At 62.3% G+C, this 24,173-nt stretch overlaps 2 protein-coding genes and 1 non-coding gene across 3 annotated transcripts; 1 reads left to right on the forward strand and 2 right to left on the reverse strand.

The window, feature by feature from the left end:
- Positions 1-1,141: 1,141 nt before the first annotated feature.
- On the reverse strand, positions 1,142-1,215 carry TRNAT-AGU (transfer RNA threonine (anticodon AGU)). The gene has a single exon. It is a non-coding gene; the product is annotated as a tRNA-Thr (tRNA).
- Positions 1,216-4,517: 3,302 nt separating this feature from the next.
- On the forward strand, positions 4,518-9,181 carry VGF (VGF nerve growth factor inducible). Its single transcript, XM_088539003.1, is given in 5 exon segments — positions 4,518-4,528; positions 6,577-6,713; positions 6,716-6,779; positions 8,156-9,162; positions 9,165-9,181. Coding segments are annotated over 5 exon segments (1,236 nt in total).
- Positions 9,182-10,254: 1,073 nt separating this feature from the next.
- AP1S1 (adaptor related protein complex 1 subunit sigma 1) lies at positions 10,255-17,548 on the reverse strand. The gene is made up of 5 exons (XM_088539007.1): positions 17,402-17,548; positions 15,627-15,805; positions 13,651-13,759; positions 11,606-11,743; positions 10,255-10,310 (listed from the first exon to the last, which is right to left on the reverse strand). The coding sequence occupies exons 1-5, from the start codon at positions 17,402-17,404 to the stop codon at positions 10,263-10,265; spliced, it is 477 nt and encodes a 158-aa protein (XP_088395133.1). The 5' UTR covers positions 17,405-17,548; the 3' UTR covers positions 10,255-10,262.
- Positions 17,549-24,173: the final 6,625 nt, after the last annotated feature.

Genomic DNA, 24,173 nt, shown 5'->3' on the forward strand with positions numbered 1-24,173 from the left:
TAGACCTTGCACGGGCATTTGCACAACCCCTGGGCATTGAGGTTGTGCAGATGGGTGTTTGCACGAGCCCCGGGTGTTGCACGGGTGTTTGCACGAGCCCAGACATTGCACAGATGTTTGCACAAGCCCCAGATGTTATATGGGTGTTTGCACAAGTGCAAACGTTGCACAGGCGCTTGCACAACCCCCGGATGTTGCACAACTACCACCCGCCTGGAATCCTGGCCCCCCTGGGGGGACCCTAGAGGAGGTGGGAGGTTTTGGGGGGCATTTCCAGAGAGTTTTGGGGTCCCTGGAGGACTTGGTTCCCCTTAAGGGCAAGGGGGGAAGGAGATTGCCCTCGGGAGGGGATTTTGGGGGCAAGGGCCATGCAGAGCTCGGACTGCAGGAACCTCAGGAACATCTGGGTTCTCCTTGGGGTGTTTTGCTATAGTCTTTTTTTTGGGGGGGGTCACCCCAAAGGTACTAAGGGGGGGGATTAGGAGCATCCCGGACACTTGGGCCCCTTGTGGGGGGTACCTGGGGCTAGGAGGTCTCAGGTGGGGAGGGCAGGGGTTGGTTCAGACACTCGAGTCCCCAAGGAGGACTCTCCAAATGGGTGAATTGGCAAGGGGCAGGGGCGTCGAGGTGGGGGGCCCGGACACCCGGACCGTCACCCGAACACCTTGGCCCTATGGGGGTTCTCCAGTGTCTCGTATTTTCCCCTCAATAAAGCAGCTCACATGGAAATTTGGGGTGGGGGGGGTCCTGGATGAGCTTTTGGGTGCTGAGGAGGGGGTTGGGGAGGGGGTGCAAACTTGGGAATGGGGTGTTGGGGGAGGGTGGTCCCTGGCTGGCGTTTTGGGGGTAGAAGGGGCATTTGGGGGGGCGGGACTGGGGGGACGGGATTTGGGGAGGTCCCGGATGGGGGTCGCTTCAAGGGTGAGGTTGTCCTTTGGAGGAGGGGCTGTTCCTGGCTCATGCCCCCCCCAATTGCACCCAGAACCCCCCACACCCCAAAAAACCCACACATGATTTCCCCAACCTTCCGAGCAACAACACCCCCCTTTTGCACAATCTAACCCCCATAACCACCCTTCCTACCCTGAAGACACCCCCGCCAACACCCCACGCGCGGTTGTAGGGCGCCCCCCGGTAAAAGAGGCACCGCTGGGATTCGAACCCAGGATCTCCTGTTTACTAGACAGGCGCTTTAACCAACTAAGCCACGGCGCCCGCTGCCCGCGCCCGCGCGCGCCGCCCGCAAGCGTGGCCGCGCCGCGCACCGCGCATGCGCGTCCGGGGGGGGGGGGGCGGGCGATATGAGGGGCTGTGCAATATAGGGAGGCTGTGCAATATAGGGGGGCTATGCAATGGGATGGGAGGGCTGTGCAATATTGGGGGGCTGTGCAATATTGGGGGGCTGGGCAATAGAGGGGGACTGTTAAATGTGATGGGGGGCTGTGCAATAAAGGGGGGCTGTGCAATATAGGGAGGCTGTGCAATATAGGGAGGCTGTGCAATGGGGTGGGGGGCTGTGCAATATAGGGGGGGCTGTGCAATATAGGGAGGCTGTGCAATGGGATGGGAGGGCTGTGCAATATAGGGAGGCTGTGCAATGGGGTGGGGGGCTGGGCATGGGATGGGGGGCTGTGCAATATTGGGGGGCTGTGCAATATTGGGGGGCTGGGCAATAGAGGGGGACTGTTAAATGTGATAGGGGGCTGTGCAATAAAGGGGGGCTGTGCAATATAGGGGGACCGTGCAATAAAGGGGGGCTGTGCATTGGGATGGGGGGGCCGGGCAATAGAGGGGGGCTGTGCAATATAGGGGTGCTGTGCAATATAGGGGGACTCTGCATGGGATGGGAGGGCTGTGCAATATAGGGGGGCTGTGCAATAAAGGGGGGCTGTGCATTGGGATGGGGAGCTGTGCAAAATAGGGGGGGGCTGTGCAAAATAGGGGGACTGTGAAATGCGATGGGAGGCTGTGCAATAAAGGGGGGCTGTGCAATGGGATGGGGGTTGTGCAGTATAGGGGAGGCTGTGCAATGGGATGGGGTGTCTCTGCAATAAAGAGGGGTTGTGCAATAAAGGGGGGGGTTGTGCAATATAGGGGGGCTGTACAGTGGGATGGGGTGTCTCTGCAATAAAGTGCCACGGGATGGGGGGATCTGTACAATATAGGGGGGCTGTGCAAAATAGGGGGCTGTGGAATGGGATGGGGGAGCTGTGCAATAGAGGGGGACTGTGCATGGGGTGTGAGGTTGTGCAATAAAGGGCGACCTGTGCAATATAGGGGGCTGTGCAATAAAGGGGGAGCTGTGCAATGGGATGGGGGGATCTGTGCAGTATAGGGGGGGCTGTGCAATAAAGGGGGGGGGGGGCTGTGCAATAAAGGGGGAGGTGTTTGCAATGGGTGTGCAGTACCTGTGTGTTCATTTTACAGCCTGTCCCCTGGTGCACAACGGTGTGCGCGTGTTGCACAGTGCGGGTGTATGTGCAATGCACAGTCTGCCTCCTGGTGCACAACAGGGTGCAGGTGTTGCCGGGGGATTGCAGGGGGTAACCTGGATTCTGGGCCCCTTCCCAGCTCTACATTTGCTGGAGGAGGGAGAAGGGTGCCCAACGCGCCGCTGGTCTCCATAGCAACGGCTGCCATAGCAACAGGGCCCGGTGATGCCGGTAACCCCTCAACGGCTGCCATGGCGACGGCTGCGGAGAGGGTGGCGGGGGGGGGGAAGCGGCACCACAGCGACCACTGCCATAACCCATAGCAACCAGGGCAGGGATGCTGCACCATAGCAACAGTTACCATAGCAACTGGGGGGGGGGGTCATGCACCCCTCCTGCTTTTTGCACGGGGCCATCCCAGTCTTGCACAGGTATGTGCAGGGTACAGCCGGCCATTGCATGTGCACACACACGGTGCACGACGGGGTGAAGTTGGCCTGGGGGGTGACCTCACAGGGTGCAACAGCCCCCTCCGTGTGTGCAAATTGAGGCAAGGGGTGCCCAGCACCGACCCTTATACACCACCGTTCCTCGTGCAACACCATTCCTTGTGCAACAGCAGCCCACGTGCAACACTGGCCCTTGTGCAACACCGTTCCTCATGCAACACTGTTCCGCGTGCACCGCCATCCCCTGTGCACCGCCGTCCCACCTGAACCACTGTTCCTTGTGCAACACCCTTCCTTGTGTAACCCCATCCCTCGTGCAACGCTGTTGCACGCGCACCACCGTCCTGTGCGCACCACCATCCCTCACGCAACACCGCTCCGCATGAAACAACATCCCTTATTCAACACCGTTCCTCGTGCAACACCAGCCCCGGGGGCGGTTCCCAACACCAAAGGACCTGGGGACTCCCCATCCCCAATGACTCAAGGGGCCCAGGCGTCCGGGAAGGCATCGTGGGGGGGGGGGGGGCGGGGAGCTGCAGCCCCCCCTCTCCCTTCGACCCCCACCTCGGGGCTGGGGGCCCAGGAGTCCGGGACGGGGTGGGGGAGGGGGGGGGGTTAATCCGCCCTCTGCGGTAGGAGACCCCCCCACACGTGATCCCGCGGTGACGTCACCGCCGCCCCTCCCCCCCTCCCCCCCGCGCACCTCCCGGGGCGGGGGAGGGGGCGCCGCTGCCGCAGGGTGAATCATCCACGGGAGGGGGGAGGGGAGGTGCTGCCGAGACCCCCCCCGGGCACCTATGGAGCCCCCCAGGACCTATAGAGCCCTCCCAGCATTTATACAACCCCCCTGGGACCTACAACCCCCCCCTCAGCACCTATGCAACCCCCCCAGCCCCTATACATCACCCTCCCTGGACCTATATAACCCCTAAAACCCCCGTAGAACCCTCTGGCACCTATACAGCACCCCAGCACCTATATAACCCCTTTAATATCTACATAGCCCCCCAGCACCTATATAACTTCCTCAGTCCCATATACCCGCCCCCACCCCTCCAGGCACCTATACAATTCCTCCAGCACCTACATAAACTTCCAGCACCTATATAGCCTCCAGCACCTATACAGCCCCCCAGTACCTGTGCAAACCCCTCAGCATCTATATAACCCCCCCAGCACCTATACAGCCCCCCCAGTATCTCCACAGCGCATCCAGCACCTGTACACCCGCCTCGGCACCTATATAACAACCCCAGCACCTACATAACCCCCTCAGCCCCTATACAGCCCCCCAGCATCTATCCCTTCCGCCCCGCAGACCTGTACAACCCCTATATAAGCTCCAACACCTACACAGACCCCCAGTACCTACACAACCACACAGCACCTATACCCCCAACCTGTACAGCCTCCCCAACTCCTATATAACTCCCAGCACTTATACAGTTCCTCAGCAGCTAGCTATACAGCTCCCCAGCACATATAGAACCCCTCCAGCACCTATACAGCCCCCACAGATCCTATTCAGCCCCCTCCCAGATATCTGCAACTCCCTGAACATATGGAGCATCCCTTTCCCTCCCCTCCCCTGCACTTATACAGCCCCCACAGACCTATAGCGTCCCCTACCCCCATGACGTCCCTGTAGGGCCTCTATAGCCCTCCGGGCCCTACACAAATCCCCCAGCCCCTATATGGTTGCCCTCCTGCCTCTGCATCCCTCCGGCTCCCTGCATCAGCCCTATAGGGCCATGCAGCCTCCTCTGGCCCCTATAGAGTCCTCCTAGGCCCTATATGCTCCACCTTTACTTATGTCCCCCAGCCCCTTTGCCCTCATTAACCCCCTCTTGTCCCTATACATCCTACATGCAGTCCCCTCGTTGTCCCCTAGGCAACCCCAAAGGCCACATACAGCCCCCACCTGCCCCTATAGACACCCCCAGAGTCCCGCATGGCTCTATAGAGCCCCCTCCCGACTCTTATTGAGCCCCCCATGGTCCCTATATGCACCCATACACCACCCCAGCGCCCTGCACAGTCCCCTTGTCCCTAGACAGGCAGCAAGCTATATAGACCCCCCTTGCCCTATACATCCTCCCTCGCCTTCACCTGGCACTCATGTCCTCCCCCAGTCCCCTTGCCCCTATACAGCCCTCCTGCAGGGCCCTTGTGTCCATACATCCCTACATAGCCCCACACATCCTCCATGTAGCCCATACACCCCCAAATAGTGCATTGTGCCCCTTTACACTCCTGTTACATCTCCATTTAGCCCCATATACATCCCTAGAGCTCCATACACACCCCTATATAGCCCAATACATATCCATATAGCCCCATACACCCCTATAGCCCCATACATTCCCACACAGCGCTATATGCTACCATACATCCCCACACAGCCCCCTACATCCCCCCTACACTCCATACAGCCCCATACATCCCCATATAGCCCCATACATCACCATACCTGCCCCTACAGCCCCATACATCACCAGATGTGCCCATACATCCCGCCAGAGCCGTGACAGGGGGATGGGGGGGAGGGGGGGCACAGAGCAACCGGCTGCGACAATTAGTGACTCATTCCCACCCCCCCCCCCTCTTCCGCCTCCCCCCCCGGCCCAAGGTGCCCGGAGGGGGGGGTCCTTGGCGGGAGGGGATGCGGCGGGGGGGGATGTCGCGCTATTTATAGGGGTGTGTGTGTGTGTGTGTGTGTGTCCGTGTCCCGGGCACGCGCACACACACACACACACGCACACACACACTCACACCCGCACTCCTGCATTGTTGAGTCACCCTCGTCCTGCAGTGCTGGGCACGGTGGGGGAAAGGCGGGGGGGGCGGGGGGGGGCGTGCCTGTACATACACCATACACCGCACACCCAACACTCACAAAGAGGGTGACACCCCCACCCCGAAACCCCCGTGCCCCCCCCCCCCCAATATGTGCAGCTAGGTCGTGTCCTGGTTGGGGGTGGGGAGGGCGTCTCGGAGTGTGTGTATGTGTGGCTGTGCATTTGCAGGTGTGCTTTTGTAGCAGATTGTAGTGCACGTGTGTGTGTCCTTGCGAGAGGCACGTGTGTCCTTGCAAAGGGTTGGGGGGGGGTTCTCAAGAAGTGGTGGGGATAGAGGAGGAGTGTGTGTGTGTGTGTGTGTAGGGGGTACAAGGGTGTGTGTAAGAGGTGTGTGTGTGTAAAGGAGACAGGTGGGTGTGTGGAAGGGGTATGCGGGAGAGTGTGTCTGAGTGTTAGGGGGTGTGTAGCGTGTGTATGTAAGGGCTCCAGGTGTGTGTGTAGGGGGCACAGGGGTGTGTGTGTAAGGGGTAAAGGGGTGTGTGTGTGTGTGAATATATACACGTGTAGGGCATACAAATGTGTGTGTGTGTGTAAGGGGCATGGGTGTGTAGTCTGTTGTGGAAGGGTATAGGTGTGTGTTAGGGGTAAGGGTGTGTAAGGGGTGTGTGTCTGCGTGTGTGTGTGTAAGGGGTACGTGTGTGTAGGGGATACAAGTGTGTGTAAGGGGTGTGTGTGCACGCGCGTGTGTAAGACCCCGGCTGCCCCCCGCACCCTCCATGCCTCCCCCCCTCCCCTTCATTCACTCGTTCATTCATTCATCACGGCGGAGCCCCCCCGGCCTCCCTCCCCCCCCGCCCCGCGCCCCATTCATCCCCCCGCGTTCATTCATGCCAGGGCGGCTCCCGGGCGGGGGGGGGGGAGCAGTGCGCATGCGCGCCGCGCGCCTCGCTCCCCCCGCCCCCCCCCGGCCGGATTTTATGAATGGGCCATTGACGTCAATGGAGACCCCCCACGTGGGCCCGCCCGCCTCTATAAATGGCGCTGTCCGGGGTGCTGAACGGCGAGACAGCGGCGGGCGACACCGCGACGCGACACCCGCAACCGGGAAGCGACACCGGCAACCGGGGCCGGGAACCGGCAACCGACACCCGCAGGAGACCGGGCAGGGGATAGGGGGGGGTTGCGACACCTCAGAGCTCTAAAGCCCCCCCCCCGAGAGCCGGTAAATACCCTTGACAACCCCCTCCCCCGGGAGGGTAAGGAGAAGGGGGAGATGCTGTAGTTGGGGAGGGGGTGTGTGTGTGTGGGGGGGGTAGCGACACCCCAGCGCTGTACCGCACGGAGGGCGGTAAATACCCCTTGAGACCCCCCTCCCCAATCCCCAGGAGGAGGGTGACGGGGGAGGGGTGATGCTCTAGCCGGGGGGAGGGGGCAGCTCATTGTGCGAACCCCCGCGAAGGGAGGGGGTCGAGGGGTGCGGGGGGGGCAGGAAAGGGCTGGTTGGGGGGGCAAAGGGAATCGGGGGGACCCCGGGGACAGGGTGAGGATGGGGGGGGGGTTGTGATGGTGCGGAAAGGGGGGGCTGTTAGTTACCCTCGGGGGATTGTTGTGTATGTGCAGTGTGCGGGGGTGCTCCCCCGAGGCTGTGCTTTGTGCGCGGTGGTGCGTGTGCGCCTGTGCCCGCTGGTGCCAGTGGGTGTGCGCGGGGTGTGCACGCTGTGCTTGGGTTGTGTGGGTGCCTTTGGGTGGGTATCGCGGTGGATGCGCCTGTTTGCATGTGCCGGGTGTTGGTGTGTGTGTATGTGGGGGGGGGGGGTCTTGCCTTGTTGCGAGATGTGGTGCCCGTGGGGTGTTGCCTGTGTGTGCGTGTACTCACTGCACCATGAGCACGGGCTGTGCGTGGCCCTGCGGTGTTGGCAGGTGTTGCCTGTTCTCGCTGGTGCGTGTGTGTCAGCGTGTGGCTGCCGGCTGTACGTGCACATGCGTGGGTGCTGCGGGTGCTGCATGAGCCGCGCGTGCATCATGGGCAATAGGGGTGTAAGTACTCCGTGCCCGTGTGTGTGTGCGTTCGGTGGGGTGTTCCCTGGGACAGGGGAATGCATGGGGGGGATCCTCGGAGGGGGGTACAGGGTCCCATTGTGGGGGTGTGTGTAAGGGGGGAGCACACAGGATGTGGGGCAAAAGTGGTGTAAAATGACCGCAGAAGGGTGTCTTCTGAGAACGGGTGGTCTGTTGGGAAGGGTGTTCCATGGGAAGGTCCCTTGGGAAGGGGGCCCCTTGGAGAGGGTGTTCCTTGGAAGGGGTGTTCCATGGGAAGGGGGTTTCTTGGGATGGGTGTTCCTTGGGGAAGGTTGTTCCTTGTGAAGGGTGTCCCTTGGGAAGAGTGTTCCTCGTGAAGGGTGTTCCTCCTGAGGGGTGTTCCTCGGGCAATCTCTTGGTGAGGGTGTCCCCTGTTGGGGGGGGGTCCTCACAGTGTCCCCCCCCCCGCAACAGGCGCCATGGCGGCCCCCCAGCGCCCGCTGCGCAGTGCCGCCCTCCTGCTCTCGCTGAGCCTCCTGGCGCAGAGCCGCCCCCAGGCCACCCCGCGGCCCCCGCCGGCCCCCCCGCAGGGCGACCAGCAACACCCGGCGGCGGCGGCGGTGACAACAGCAGCGGCGGGGGTCGCCGAGCCCTTCCCCGCGGCGGTGTCGGTGTCGAAGCGAGCGGCGCCGGCGGAGCACAACGAGGTGCTCAAGGACCTCGAGGAGCTGGGGAGGCTGCGAGCGGAGGCCAAGCGGGACCGGGCGCACGGGGACAGGGACGGGGACGGGGACAGCCCCAGCTGGCGGCAGCTGCGGCGGCAGCAGAGCCTCGAGCGGCGCCTGTTGGAGCGGCGCTACGAGGAGCTGGCGGCGAGCCGGCGTCAGGCGGCGGCGGCGCGACGGGTGGCCGCGGCCCAGGAGCGCCTGGCCGACCTGGCCTCCGACCTGCTCTTGCGCTACCTGTTGCGCGGGGGACCGCGTGGCGGCGAGGACAAGCGCTCCGAGGAGAGCAACGACATCCCCGAAGGCGACGACGGCAACGACGACAACAACGAGGTGGACAACAACGTCCCGGAGGAGGACGGTGACGACGACCTGGACCCCGGCACCATCGACGAGCTCATCGAGCTGTCCAGCAAGTTGCACCTACCGGCGGACGACGTGGTGGACATCATCCACGACGTGGAGCGCAAGCGCAAGGGTGACGCAGCTACAGCCGCCGCGCTGGCCCAGGGAGCCTCCGAGGGGGTGTTGCGGGTGCCGCCTGTCGCGCCGCCGCCGCCGCAGCAACCCCGGAGGCCCGGCCCGCCGCCGCCTGTTGTCTCCAACCGCATCTCGGCGCGGACTTTCCGGCCGCCGCGTCGCCGCCCGCCGCCGCCTGTGCCGCTGCCGCCTGTACCGCCGGTGCCGGAGGAGGACGAGGAGCTGCAGAACTACCTGGAGAGGGTCCTGTCGGGGCCCCCCGGGGCTACCCGTGACGTCATCGCTGTCGTCCCCCCCCCAGATCCATCCTGCCTGCTCGGACCCCCCCTCCCCGGTTATACCCCCCCATCCCCGTTGTCCCAGTTTCCCCCCAGTCTCAGATCCGTTTCCCCCCCCCGCCAGTGCGTGTCCCCCCACCCCGAACAACCGTATGGAGACCCCCCCCGCCCCCCCAAACTTCGGGCCTGGTGTAAATAGCCCCGGAATCACTTACTTTTGCTAACGAATAAAAGCGACTATTTTAGTACGAGTTATCCTGGGGGGTTTGCGGTGCCCCCTCCCCCCCCCACCTCGAGGAAGGGCCCAGGCGTCCTGGTAACCCCCCCCAACACACATTGTAAGCACAAGAACCCCCTCTCTTGTGTCCCCAAGGCTTGAAGGGGCCCAGGCGTCCGGCCCGCCCCCCATCAGACACTGGGATGGGGGGCAAAGAACTGCCCCCCCCTCAGTGCTTGCCCCACTGTCCCCCCCACCAAAAAAGGGCAATTGTGGGGACAATTTGCCCCCCCCGCCATGGAGGGGCAGGGAGGGGGGTCCTCCTCTTGCCCCCCCACTCAAATGTCCCCCCAAAATGTGTCCCCCCCAAGGACCAGGCGCGGGACGAGTCTCCGCACACTTTATTCCAAAGGGTGGGGGGGGGGGGATGGTCCCATGGGGGGAAGTGGGGGGGGTCCCCCCAGCCCCCCCCCCCAAAATGATGTGAAGGGGGTGGGGGGAACACCCCAAAACCGGGGCTGTGTGACCCCCCCCCCCCCACCACTCTGACCCCCCATCTGGTGGGGGGGGGATGGAGGGACACGCAGCCCCCCCACGCATATATATATATATATATTTACAATTTGGGGGGGGGAGGGGGTCTGTCCATGTCCCCCCACACCCCGTGCGGTTCCAGTTGGTCCCTTGTGGCCCCCCCTGCCCCAGGGTGGGGGGTCTCTGCCCCCTCCCCCCCAAACCTTTTCTATCTCTCTCCAGTGATGTTGGGGGGTGGGTCCCAACTCTGCCCCCAGCCCCCCCAGTGATGATGATGATGATGACGATGATGATGATGATGAAGATGATGATGATGGTGGGGGGGGGCTACGCCAGCCCCATCTCCTCCAAGACGCTGCGGGGTGACTCATCCTCCTGTCAGGTGGGGGGGGAACACACAAAAAACAGGGTCAGAAATGCCACCAACATCCCCCGCAATGTCACCGAGGTGGGTGGCAGCACCAGGGACCCCCCCCACAGGGGTGGGGACACGCAGTTGTCACCCCCCCCAACCAGGGCACAGGGTGGGTGAGGAGGGTCCGTTGTGTTGTGTGTCCCCCACCGCCATGGGGCTGTTGGCGGTGGGGGCTGATTCGCAACAGCGTGACCGGGTTGCGGGGGGGGCATCACCCACACGCCACGATGGGGGTTGCGGTTGTTGGGGGAGGGTGGCGGGGGGGACACGACACGGGGACAGGCGGAGCTCTGCAGAGCCGGTGACTCATTTCCCTGCACCAACAGCCCCGGCCATGAGACAACACCTGCAGTGCGTGTGTGTGTACATGTGTGTGTGTGTCCCCCGCACCACCGTGTGACCCACTGCAGGCCTGGGGGGGTGGCAGATCTGGAGGCCCAGGGGGGGTCCTTAGGGTGGTTTTGGGGTGGGGGGGTCCTACAAGGTGTTGGTGGGTCTGAGAGGGTGTTGTGGGGGGCAGTGTAGGGTGCAGGGTGCATATGGGGCTGTAGGGGGCAGCCAGGAGGTGTTTGTGGGGCTGTGGTGAGAGCATGGGCGAACCTAGAGGGTGTTGGGGGCCCACAGGGTATCTGTGGGGTTGTAGGGAGTCCACAGGTGAACCTAGGGGGTGTTGGGGGGCTCCTGTAGGCAGGGATGAGGGGTCTGTAGAGGAACCTGGAGAGTGTTGGAGGTCCAGGGGGTGCTGAGGACCCTCGGGGCGTCTGTGAGGGTAGGGGGAACAGGGAATAGAGCCCTGAGGGTGTTGGGGGTCCAAGGGGTGTTTCTAGGAGGTCTAGGGAGTCCACAAGGCAACCTAGGGGTGTTGGGGGCCCATGGGGTGTTTGGAGGGCGGATCAGGGGTCCGTGAGGGGGTATAAGCGGTAGTTTGGAGAGCGTTGGATCTCTAGGGGGTGTTGGGAGCTCTTGGGGTGCTTAGGAGTTCATAGAGGAGCCCAGAGGGTGTGGGAGGTCCGAGGGGTGTTTCTAGGAGGTTTAGGGGGTCTACAGGGCAACCCAGGGGTGTTGGGGTTCAATGGGGTGTTTGGGGGTAATCCGGGGTCCACAGATGTATGCAAGGGGCAGCCTGGAGAGTGTTGGAGGTCCAGGGGGTGTTTCTAGGAGGTCTAGGTGACCCACGGGGCAACCCAAGGGTCGCCCAGGGGTGCCGAGGGCCCACGGGGGGGTCTGGGGGGTGTTTTGGGGAAGGGTCCCCCACCTCCTGCAGCAGGTCGGCCTGCTCGATGGCCTTGAGGACGCTCTTCTTGGACGTGTCCTGGATCTCGCCGCCCATGACGAACTCGTCCAGGATGAAGTAGGCCTTCTCGAAGTTGAAGATGATGTCGAGCTCACACACCTGCACGAGGGACCGCGGGGGACGTCAGCCTCGCGGGGCCCCGGCGTCCGGGAGCTTCCCCCTCACCGCCTCCCTCCGCTTCCCGTTCCTAGCCGGATAATCCCGGCTAAGCGGCTCCCGGCGGGATTAGGGCGGCCAAGCCGAGGGATCAGCCGCGATTAAGGCGCCCTGGGGTGGCCCGTGGCCAGGTCTGATCCCCCCTCTCACCATGGGTGGCCCTGGCGAGGGGGGTGGCAGCCACTAAAGAGCCACAAAGTGGCTCTTTATGGGGGGGGGTGGCACCTACAAAGGTGGCTTTGGGGTGGCACAGCACCCATGACATAGCCCCAGGGTGGTCTAGATTGGCCCTATGGTGGCCCAGCACCCATCATGTAGCCCCAGGGTGGTCTAGATTGGCCCTAGGGTGGCCCAGCGCCCATAACGTAGCCCCAGGATGGCCCTAGGGTGGCCCAGCACCCATCATGTAGCCTCAGGGTGGTCTAGATTGGCCCTAGGGTGGCCCAGCACCCACGACATAGCCTCAGGATGGTCTAGATTGGCCCTAGGGTGATCCAGCGCCCGTAATGTAGCCCCAGGGTGGCCCTATGGTGGCCCAGCACCCATAATGTAGCCCCAGGGTGGTCTAGATTGGCCCTAGGGTGGCCCAGCGCCCGTAATGTAGCCCTAAGGTGGCCCGGGATGGCCCAGCACCCATGATGTAGGTGGCCCTAGGGTGGCCTGGCACCCATGACATCGGCCCAGGCTGATCTAGAGTGGTCCTAGGGTAGCCCAGCACTCATAATGTAGCCCTAAAGTGGCCCGGGATGGCCCAGCACCCATCACGTAGTCTCAGGGTGGCCCTAGGGTGGCCTGGCACCCATGACATTGACCCAGGCTGGTTCTGGGACCTGCTGGGTGCTAAAACCTGGTGGTTCTGGGTTCTGCTGGTACCTGGGGTGGCCTAGCACCTATGACATCGTCCCAGGGTGGTCCAGAGTGGCCCTAGGGTGACCCATGACATAGTCCTAGGGTGGCCCTAGGGTGGCCTAGCACCCATGACATTGTCCCAGGCCGGCCCAGAGTGGCCCTAGGGTGACCCATGACACAGGCCTAGGGTGGCCTTGGGGTGGCCTAGCACCCATGACATTGTCCCAGGCCGGCCCAGAGTGGCCCTAGGGTGACCCATGACATAGTCCTAGGGTGGCCCTAGGGTGGCCTAGCACCCATGACATTGTCCCAGGCCGGTCCAGAGTGGCCGTAGGGTGACCCATGATATAGTCCTAGGATGGCCCTGGGGTGGCCTAGCACCCATGACATTGTCCCAGGGTGGGCCAGAGTGGCCCTAGGGTGACCCATGACATAGTCCTAGGGTGGCCCTGGGGTGGCCTAGCACCCATGACATTGTCCCAGGGTGGGCCAGAGTGGCCCTAAGGTGACCCATGACATAGGCCTAGGGTGGCCCTGGGGTGGCCTAGCACCTATGACATCGTCTCAGGCTGGTCCAGAGTGGCCCTAGGGTGACCCATGATATAGTCCTAGGGTGGCCCTAGGGTGGCCTAGCACCCATGACATTGTCCCAGGCTGGTCCAGAGTGGCCCTAGGGTGACCCATGATATAGTCCTAGGGTGGCCCTAGGGTGGCCTAGCACCCATGACATTGTCCCAGGCCGGTCCACAGTGGCCCTAGGGTGACCCATGACATAGTCCTAGGGTGGCTCAGCACCCGTGACACCTCAAGGTGTCTCCAGGGTGACCCAACACCCGCAGGCTACCTGTGGGGTGGCCCGGCACCCCCTGACGTGTCCCCAGAGCCACCAGCACCACCCCGAGGTGGCTCCGGGCTGGCCGGACGCGGCACCGGGGTGACACCGGTGACTGCGGCACGTCCTTGTCCCCTCCCTGCGGGCCCCGTCGCAGCGGGTGACTCACGCTGCCGAAATACTTGTCCAGGAGCTCCACGTAGCGGTGAATCAGCTCCAGCGTGATGAGCTCGTTGTCCTGCCCCTCGATGGCGCAGCAGAAGTAGAGACTGGCGTACCTGGGGGGGACACGGGGACAAGGACAGGGGTGTCCCCGTCGCCCTCCACCCCCAAAAAGAGCAACCCCGGGGCCAAAAAGCCATCAGGGAAGCGTGGTGGTGGCAGTGGGACAAGGCCACCATGGCTGTGGGACACAGCAGGGAGAGGTGATGGGCATGGGACATGTCCTTGAGGATCACCACGGCCATGGGACATAGCAGGGAAAGGTAACGGGGATGGGACATGTCCTTGCAGGCTACCATGGCCATAGGACATAGATGGGAAAGGTAATGGGGATGGGACATGTGGGACATAGTAGGGAAAGGTAACGGGGATGGGACATGTCCTTGCAGGCTACCATGGCCATGGGACATAGATGGGAAAGGTAATGGGGACGGGACATGTCCTTGTAGGCCACCATGGCCATGGGACATAGTAGGGAAACGTGATGGGGATGGGACATGTCCTTGAGGGCCACCATGGATATGGGACATAGGAGGGAAATGTGATGGGGACAAGACACACCCTTGAAGGCCACCATGGCCATGGGACATAGTAGGGAAAGGTGATGGGGATGGGACATGTCCTTGTAGGCCACCATGGCCATGGGACATAGGAGGAAAGGTAACGGGGATGGGACATGTCTTTGTAGGACACCGTGGCCATTGGACATAGTAGGGAAACGTGATGGGGATGGGACAAGTCCCTGAGGGCCACCATGGCCATGGGACATAAGAGGGAAAGGTAAAAGGGACGGGACAAGTCCTTGAGGACCACCATGGATATGGGACATAGGAGGGAAATGTGATGGGGATGGGACAAGTCCTTGAGGGCCACCATGGCCATAGGACATAGATAAAAAGGTGATGGGGATGGGACATGTCCTTGAAGGCCACCATGGCCATGGGACATAGTAGGGAAACGTGATGGCGATGGGACAAGTCCTTGAGGGCCACCATGGATATGGGACATAGGAGGGAAAGGTGATGGGGACAAGACACGCCCTTGAAGGCCACCATGGCCATGGGACACAGAAGGGAAAGGTGATGAGGATGGGACATGTCCTTGAAGGCCACCATGGTCATGGGACATAGGAGGAAACGTGATGGGGATGGGACATGTCCTTGCAGGCCACCATGGCCATGGGACATAGTAGGGAAAGGTGATGGGGATGGGACATGTCCTTGTAGGCCACCATGGCCATGGGACATAGGAGGAAACGTGATGGGGATGGGACATGTCCTTGAAGGCCACCATGGCCATGGGACATAGTAGGGAAAGGTGATGGGAATAGGACAAGTCCTTGAGGGCCACCATGGATATGGGACATAGTAGGGAAACGTGATGGGGATGGGACAAGTTCTTGAAGGCCACCATGGCCATGGGACATAGATAAAAAAGGTGATGGGGATGGGACATGTCCTTGAAGGCCACCATGGCCATGGGACATAGAAGGGAAAGGTGATGGGGACGGGACATGTCCTTGAAGGCCACCATGGCCATAAGACATAGATAGGAAAGGTGATGGGGACAAGACATGCCCTTGAAGGTCACCATGGCCATGGGGACATAGATGGGAAGGGTGATGGGGACAGGACAAGTCTTGGAGGGCCATCATGGATATGGGACATAGCAGGGAAAGGTGATGGGGACGGGACAAGTCCTTGAAGGCCACCATGGCCATGGGACATAGATGGGAAAGGTAATGGGGATGGGACATGTCCTTGAAGGCCACCATGGCCATGGGACATGTCCTTGAGGGCCACCATGGCCATAGACCCCGTCATGCCGACGCGATGGCACCGGCGATGCCACACGCCCCTGAGAGCCACCACGGCCACGGGCGTTCGGCAGGTGACTGTGGCCATCGTGGAGGGGACGGGTCACCTCTTGTAGACGACCTTGAGGTCCCGCCACTCGAGGAAGCTGCACATCTTGGGCTTGCGGGCCAGCACCACCTGCATGAGCTCGCGCACCATCTTCTTCTTGTCCTTGTCGGCCGTGGCCAGGTACCACTTCTGCAGGCGCAGCTTGCCCTGGCGGCTGAAGAGCAGCATGAAGCGCATCTGGGGACACGGGGACACGGGGACAGGCGTCAGCGCGGGCATGGGGACACCCCGTGTTGGGGACGGTGGCCGGGAGGGACAGGGGACTGGGGTGGAGTGAGGGAGGGGGCGAGGACAAGGGGCTGGTGGGGACATGGGGACAGGGCGCCGTGGTCAGCGTGGGGACGGGAGGGACAAGGGGACACGATATGGGGACAGGAGATATGTGGGGACGGGCCACGGGGTCAGTGTGGGGGCATGGGGACAGGACAAAGGGGTCAGCATGGGGACAAAGGGTCATCAGGGATGACAAGGACAGGACATGGGAGCCAGCGGGGGGGACATGGGGACAGCCCATGGGGGTCAGCATGGGGACAGGGTTGGGGACAGGCCGCAGAGGACAGGGGGACGTGGGGACAGAGCACAGGGGTCAGTGTGGGGACAGAAGGGACTTGGGGACAAGCCATGGGGGGTCAGTGCAGGGACAGGGGGACAGGTCATGGGGATTGGGGGGACACGGGGACAAGACACCAGGCTCAATGGGGGGCCATGGGGACCAAGGGGACACAGGAACAGGGTCAATGTGGGGCTGTGGGGACAGGGGGGACACAGGGACAGGGTCAATGGGGAGCCATGGGGGACACAGGGACAGGCCATGGGGGCAGGGGGACATGGGGACAAGGGGGACAGGGTCAATGTGGGGCCATGGGGACAAGGGGGACACAGGGACTGGCCACGGGGGCAGGGGGACATGGGGACAAGGGGGACACAGGGACAGGGTCAATGTGGGGCCATGGGGACAGAGGGGACACAGGGACATGGGGACAAGGGGAACAGGGTCAATGTGGGGCTGTGGGGACAAGGGGGACACAGGGACAGGGTCAATGGGGAGCCATGGGGGACACAGGGACAGGCCATGGGGGCAGGGGGACATGGGGACAAGGGGGACAGGGTCAATGTGGGGCTATGGGGACAAGGGGGACACAGGGACAGGGTCAATGTGGGGCCATGGGGGACACAGGGACAGGCCATGGGGGCAGGGGGACATGGGGACAGGGGGGACAGGGTCAATGTGGGGCCGTGGGGACAAGGGGGACACAGGGACAGGGTCAATGTGGGGCCGTGGGGACAAGGGGGACACAGGGACAGGCCATGGGGGCAGGGGGACATGGGGACAAGGGGACAGGGTCAATGTGGGGCTGTGGGGACATGGGGACAAGGGGAACAGGGTCAATGTGGGGCCGTGGGGACAAGGGGGACACAGGGACAGGGTCAATGTGGGGCCATGGGGACAGAGGGGACAACGGGGACAGCGTGGGGGGGGGGAGGGGACACAGAGGCCCCGGGGTCCGCAGGGCGGTTTGGGGGCGCTCAGGGGTCAGGGGTCACCCTTGGGGACAGACCCCGGGGTCAGGGGTCATGGCGGTGGGGAGGGAGGAGGAACCGGAGCCGGGCCCCGCCCCCCGATAATGAGCACGTGACCCGCCGTCCCGGCGCCACGTGACGCGCCCCCGCCCCCACGTGACCCTCGCAGGACACGTGACTCGCCCCCTCCTCCCCCCCCAACCGGCCCCGGTGCGGTCCGTTCCTCCTCCCTTCCCCCCGCCCCGCGCTCACCATGGCGCCGCGGTCCCGCTTCCGGGCTCCGGGCGCCGGGTTCCGGTTCCGGTTCCCGGTCCGCTCCGGCGCTCGCCGCCTCGCCCTGGGCAGGTGCCGAGCCGGGCCCGGGCGCGCTGCGCATGCGCCGCGCCGCTTCCGGCAGGGGCGGGGCCGGCTGCCATGGCAACGGGGCGAGGCTTCGCCGCGGGAGGCGTGAGGGGGGAGGTTGCCCTGGCGACGGGGAGGGGCGGGGCCGGCTGCCAAGGCAACGGGGCGGGGCTTCCTGGGGGGGGCGAGGGGAGGGGTCGGTTGTCCTGGCGACAGGGTGGGGCTGGGGGGAGTGGTCTCCATAGCAACCAGGGGGTTGGGCTGTTCTCCATGGCAACCGGGGGAGGTTTCTATCACCATGGTAACGGGCTGCCCTCCTCCCCCCTCAAGCGGCAACAGGCACATCTCCATGGCAACGGGGCAACAGGTTGATGTGACAACACCCGGCAGCGGGGCGGGACACTCATTTCCTTGGCGATGGGAGTGGTAACCAGGGCTGGTCTCCCTGGTAACAGGGGTTTGGAGGGTCCCGATGGGTGATGGGGGTGTAGTTTGGGGGTCCTAGATACCCCCTGACTTGGGCTACAGCATCCCCCAAAGCTCTTTATTCCCTATGGACACCCTTGCGGTGGGGTGACCTCAACACCAGGACTGCAGGTGACGCCAACACCGCAACGTGGGGTGACACCAATACTGTGACATCAGCGCTGACCCCAACACCGCATCAGTCAAACCCTGTCACCAATGTCACCCACGGGACAGCAGGACCTTGGGTGACCACCCCATCATCGGCGTCACCCCACAGATCTATTAATCTCCCAATAAATTACACTGTTTCCAACCCTCCAGACTCCTGTCCATGGGGCCCAGGTGTCTGGGCACGAGGGGCTCAGGTGTCCAGGGACAAGGGGCCTGGGTGTCCCTCATGTCCCCCTGCACATGTCCTGTGGTCCCCCCATGACCTCACATGTCCCCTCATGTCCCCTCGTGTCCCCACATATCTCCCATGTCCTCTCATGTCCCCCATTGTGTCCCATATTCCTGCCAGGTCTCTGATGGAGACCCCCGTGTCCCCTCCATGTCCCCATGTGTCCCCATGTGTCTCCATGTGTCCGCCTCCATGTCGCAACCCCCCTTTGCCTCTATAGACCCCCCCCAATGTCCCATGGACCCTCTAATACCTGGTAACCCCCATAAATACGTCAGTGCCCTATAGATTGCCCATACACTCCCCCAAAGCCCCCTTTACCCCCCCCTAGTGTCCCACTGACCCCTCAATACTTAGCAGACCCTCCATAGACCCTCCCCATGTGCTATAGATCCCCCTATACATCCCCTATAGCCTTTGTAGACCCTCAGTGCCCCATGGACACCTCCGTGCCCTATAGATCCTCCATATACCCCCCCAAAACCCCTCAATGTCCTGTAGACCCTCCAGTTCCTGGAGGACCCTCCATAGATACTTCAGTGCCCCATAGACATCCCTGTGCCCCACAGATCCTCCATACACCCTCGATAGTCTCCATAGACCCTCAGTGCCCCATAAGTCCCCCCCTTAGTGCCCCATAGACTTCCCCAGCACCCTATAGATCCTCCAAAGTCTCCATAAGCTGCCAGTGTCCCATGGATTCCCTATAGATCCTCCAGAGCCTATTGATCTCCTATGGACCTTCAGTGCCCCAGAGGTTCCCTGTAGACCGCGGGTAACCCACAGATTGTCCCCAGGACCCTATAGATCCCCTATAGCTTCCATGGACCCCTCCGTGCCCCATAGATTTGGGTGTCACCCCGGGGGGGGTCATGCTGTCCCCCTCCTCATAATAGGGCCACCCAATATCACTGTCACCCCGGCCTTGCTGCTACCCAACAGCTCCGTCCAGGGCTGCCACCATGTGGCGCTGCCACCCCACGGCAGTGTCACCTTCCCCCTCGCCCCCCCATGGCAAGGCCACCCCATGGCCGTGCCCCCACCTCCCTCCCAATGTCCCTGGGAGGCCACCAGGTCCTTTCTGTGTCCCCAGAAGGGGCGAGCTGTGAGGGGCACTTTCTGTCCCCACCCCAAGTCCCCAGTACTGTCCCCAGTGCCCCCCCATGTCCCCCACATCCACAGCCGGACCCCATATCCCTGTCCCCTGTCCCCACCCTTGGCTCCATCCTGTGTCCGCATCCCTGGTCCCCCTCCCATGTCCCCAGTCTCTGTCCCAGCTTCTCATCATCGTGTCCCTCATCCGTGTCCCATGTCCCCGTCTCCATCCCCATCGTATGTCCCCATCCCCCTCCCACTTCTCCTAACTCTTGTCCCCAATGGTCCCAAGGGTCTGGAGGACCTGCAGTGGGGACAAACCGCTTCCAGGGACCTGGGGACAGAATGGGGTCCCCTGATGACACACGAGAAGGTGCCTCGAGGTTGAAGCCCCTTGGGGAGGATGTTGGACACCCTCTGTCACCTGTCACCTACCCAGTGGCTTCCAGAAAGCTGTAGGGACATCATCTCTGCCGGGAAAAGGGTGTTGGTGACCGTGAGACGGAGCGGGTGGCTTTGCTCCCTGTCACCTGCGGCTCAGGTTTCATCCCTCCCACCTCTTCCCCGAGACCAAAGGTCCCGGCGGCACCCGTGCGGGGACCCAGTTTCACTTCGTCAGCGCCCGGGGTGGCCTCGTCCCAGCCCCGCATCACCCATTGAAGAGGGTACCTACACCAAGGGCGTCTACCCAAGACATGGGCACCCACTGGCTGGGTGCCCTGGTTCTACTTGGCCTCTGCTCCTTGGCCACCATGACAGGTGGGTGCTGCCCGAAGTGGCCCTTGTCCCCTTTTTCCCCTACTGGGGCACACTGAGGATCCTCCTTGAAGTTGGGAGTCTCAACCATGGAGTTGGCCCAAGGCTCCATCCTCTGGGGACCTTGGGTTCTTGGGGACCTGGGGCATCAACAGCTCTTTGGAGACTCAACTGGGCCACCTTGGGGGATGAGGGACAGGTCTTTGACGGGTTGGGGGACTTTGGGAGGGTGAAGGTTTTTAGTGACGTTGAGTTGGGGACTTTGGAGGGACAAAGGGCTCTAGGGATTTGGCTCGACGGTCTTGAGGGACATATGGGCCTTTGGGAGTCCAGCTAGGTGTCTTGGGGGACATTGGGACTCTGGGGTCTTTGGGGTCCCTGGGACTCTGGGGACATTGGGGGTCTTGGAGGGGAAGTGGCTGTTTGGGAGGGCTGACACATGGGGCACAGTGTAAAGGAGGTGGTTACACGGGTTCCATCAAGTAGGACTGTCCCCAAATAACCCCCAACTTGCTTGGGGTGGCAGATGGCGCCACCAGTCTTGGAGAGAGGTGGCAGTGGGGAAGTAGATGTCCTCAGTGTCCCTAATCCTTACCTGGGGAAGTGACCGAGACCTGGAGCGCTCTGATGGCCACCAAGGCCACCATGGCCATGGGGTCCTCAGAGGGAGGGATCCTAGTAGGTGGACTGGGGGACGGGTGACCACATAGGAGACATGGTCTCCATGGTCCAGGGGGCACCTGCCATTCCTGAGTGACACATGGGGTGGCACCCAGGCAGGGTGTCACAGGGACGGAGCAAAGAAGGGGGACCAGAGAGGTGGGTGGGAGGAGGAAACGGGGTTGGGTGAAAAGCACCTGAAAACAGTGAAAAGAGAAAGACTCCAATGGGATTATTGCCAACAATCTCTAAAATAAACGGCACTTTCCAATGTCTCTGAACTGTTGGGGACAACCGAACTATCAACATAAGGGAGCGCATTCAGCACCACCACTACTCCAATTATCTGTGTGAGTATAACCAGCACTACCATAACCACCGGGCCAACAACCTCTGAGAGCACACCCGGCACTACTATCACCACCGGGACAACAACCTCTGCGAGCACACCCGGCACTACCATCACCACCGGACCAACAACCTCTGCGAGCACACCCAGCACTACCATCACCACTGGGCGAACAACCTCTGCGAGCACACCCGGCACTACTATCACCACCAGGCCAACAACCTCTGCGAGCACACCTGGCACTACCATCACCACCGGGCCAACCACCTCTGCGAGCACAACCGGCACTATCATCACCACCGGACCAACAACCTCTGTGAGCACAGCCGGCACTACCATCACCACCGGCCCGACTACCTCTGCGAGCACACCCGGCACTATCATCACCACCAGTCCAACAACCTCCGCGAGCACAGCCACCACTCTAATCCCCTATGGTCTGATTACCTCTACAAGCATGCTGGGCACGACCACCACTACCGGTCCTACTACCTCTATGAGCACAACCAGCACTTCAGACATCATCATTCCAATTATCTGTGAAAGCATACCCGGCACTACCACCACCATTCCAATCACCTCCGCGAACATGCCCAGCATTACCATCACCACCAGACCTGCGATGTCTGTGGGCACACCTGGCACTACCATCACCACCAGACCTGCGACGTCTGTGGGCACACCTGGCACTACCATCACCACCAGGCCCGCAATCTCTGCGAGCACACCCGGCACTACTATCACCACCGGTCTGACTACCCCTGCAAGCATATCTGGCACTACCATCACCACCGGGCCAACAACCTCTGTGGGCACACCCGGCACTACCATCACCACCGGGCCAACAACCTCTGTGATCACACCCGGCACTACCATCACCACTGGGCCAGCCACCTCTGCGAGTACACCCAGCACTACCATCAGCACTGGGCCAACCAACTCTGCGAGCACACCCGGCACTACCATCACCACCGGTCCAACAACCCCTGCTAGCACACCCGGCACTACAATCACCACCGGGCCAACCACTTCTGCGAGCACACCTGGCACTACCATCACCACCGGTCCAACAACCTCAGTGAGCACACCCGGCACTACCATCACCACTGGTCCAACCACCTCTGCGAGCACACCCGGCACTACCATCACCACCGGTCCGACTACCCCTGCTAGCACACCCGGCACTACCATCACCACTGGGCCAACAACCTCTGTGATCACACCCGGCACTACCATCACCACCAGGCCCGCAACCTCTGCGAGCACACCCGGCACTACCATCACCACCGGTCTGACTACCCCTGCAAGCACATCCGGTACTACCATCACCACCGGGCCAACAACCTCAGGGAGCACAACCGGCACTACCATCACCACCGGCCCGACTACCGCTGCGAGCACACCCGGCACTACCATCACCACCGGTCCAACAACCTCAGTGAGCACACCCGGCACTACCATCACCACTGGTCCAACCACCTCTGCGAGCACACCCGGCACTACCATCACCACCGGTCCGACTACCCCTGCTAGCACACCCGGCACTACCATCACCACTGGGCCAGCCACCTCTGCGAGTACACCCAGCACTACCATCAGCACTGGGCCAACCAACTCTGCGAGCACACCCGGCACTACCATCACCACCGGTCCAACAACCCCTGCTAGCACACCCGGCACTACAATCACCACCGGGCCAACCACTTCTGCGAGCACACCTGGCACTACCATCACCACCGGTCCGACTACCCCTGCGAGCACACCCGGCACTACCATCACTATCGGTCCCACAACCTCTGCGAGCACACCCAGCTCTACCATCACCACCGGCCCGACTACGCCTGCGAGCACACCTGGCACTACCATCACCACTGGTCCAACCACTTCTGCGAGCACACCCGGCACTACCATCACCACTGGGCCAACAAACTCTGCGAGCACACCCGGCACTACCATCACCACAGGCCCGACTACCCCTGCGAGCACACCCGGCACTACCATCACCACTGGGCCCACCACGTCTCCGAGCACACCCGGCAATACCATAAACACCAGTCCGACTAGCCCTGCGAGCACACCCGGCACTACCATCACCACCGGGCCAACCACTTCTGCGAGCACACTCGGCACTACCATAACCAGCAGTCCAACCACTTCTGCGAGCACACCCGGCAGTACCATCACCACCGGTCCGACTACCCCTGCGAGCACATCCAGTACTACCATCACCACCGGGCCAACAACCTCAGTGAGCACACCAGGCAGTACCATCACTACCGGTCCCACAACCTCTGCGAGCACACCCGGCACTACCATCAGCACCGGCCCGACTACCCCTGCGAGCACACCCGGCACTACCATCACCACTGGGCCAACCACCTCTGCGAGCACACCTGGCACTACCATCACCACTGGCCCGACTACCCCTGCGAGCACACCCGGCACTACCATCACCACTGGGCCAACAACCTCTGCGAGCACACCCGGCAGTACCATCACCACCGGTCCAACTACCCCTGCGAGCACACCCGGCACTACCATCACCACCCGCCCGACTACCCCTGTGAGTACACCCGGCACTACCATCACCACCGGTCCGACTACCCCTGCGAGCACACCTGGCACTACCATCACCACCCGCCCGACTACCCCTGTGAGTACACCCGGCACTACCATCACCAGTGGGCCAACAACCTCTGCGAGCACACCCGGCACTACCATCACCACTGGACCAACAACCTCTGCGAGCACACCCGGCACTACCATAAACACCAGTCCGACTAGCCCTGCGAGCACACCCGGCACTACCATCACCACCGGTCCCACAACCTCTGCGAGCACACCCGGCACTACCATCACCACCGGCCCGATTACCTCTGCGAGCACATCCGGCACTACCATCACCACCGGGCCAACCACTTCCGCGAGCACACTCGGCACTACCATAACCACCG

The sequence above is a fragment of the Tinamus guttatus genome, unplaced genomic scaffold, assembly GCF_059628265.1.
Source record: "Tinamus guttatus ecotype Peru unplaced genomic scaffold, ASM5962826v1 Tinamus_guttatus_pri_ptg001318l, whole genome shotgun sequence".
NCBI classification, from domain to species: domain Eukaryota; kingdom Metazoa; phylum Chordata; class Aves; order Tinamiformes; family Tinamidae; genus Tinamus; species Tinamus guttatus.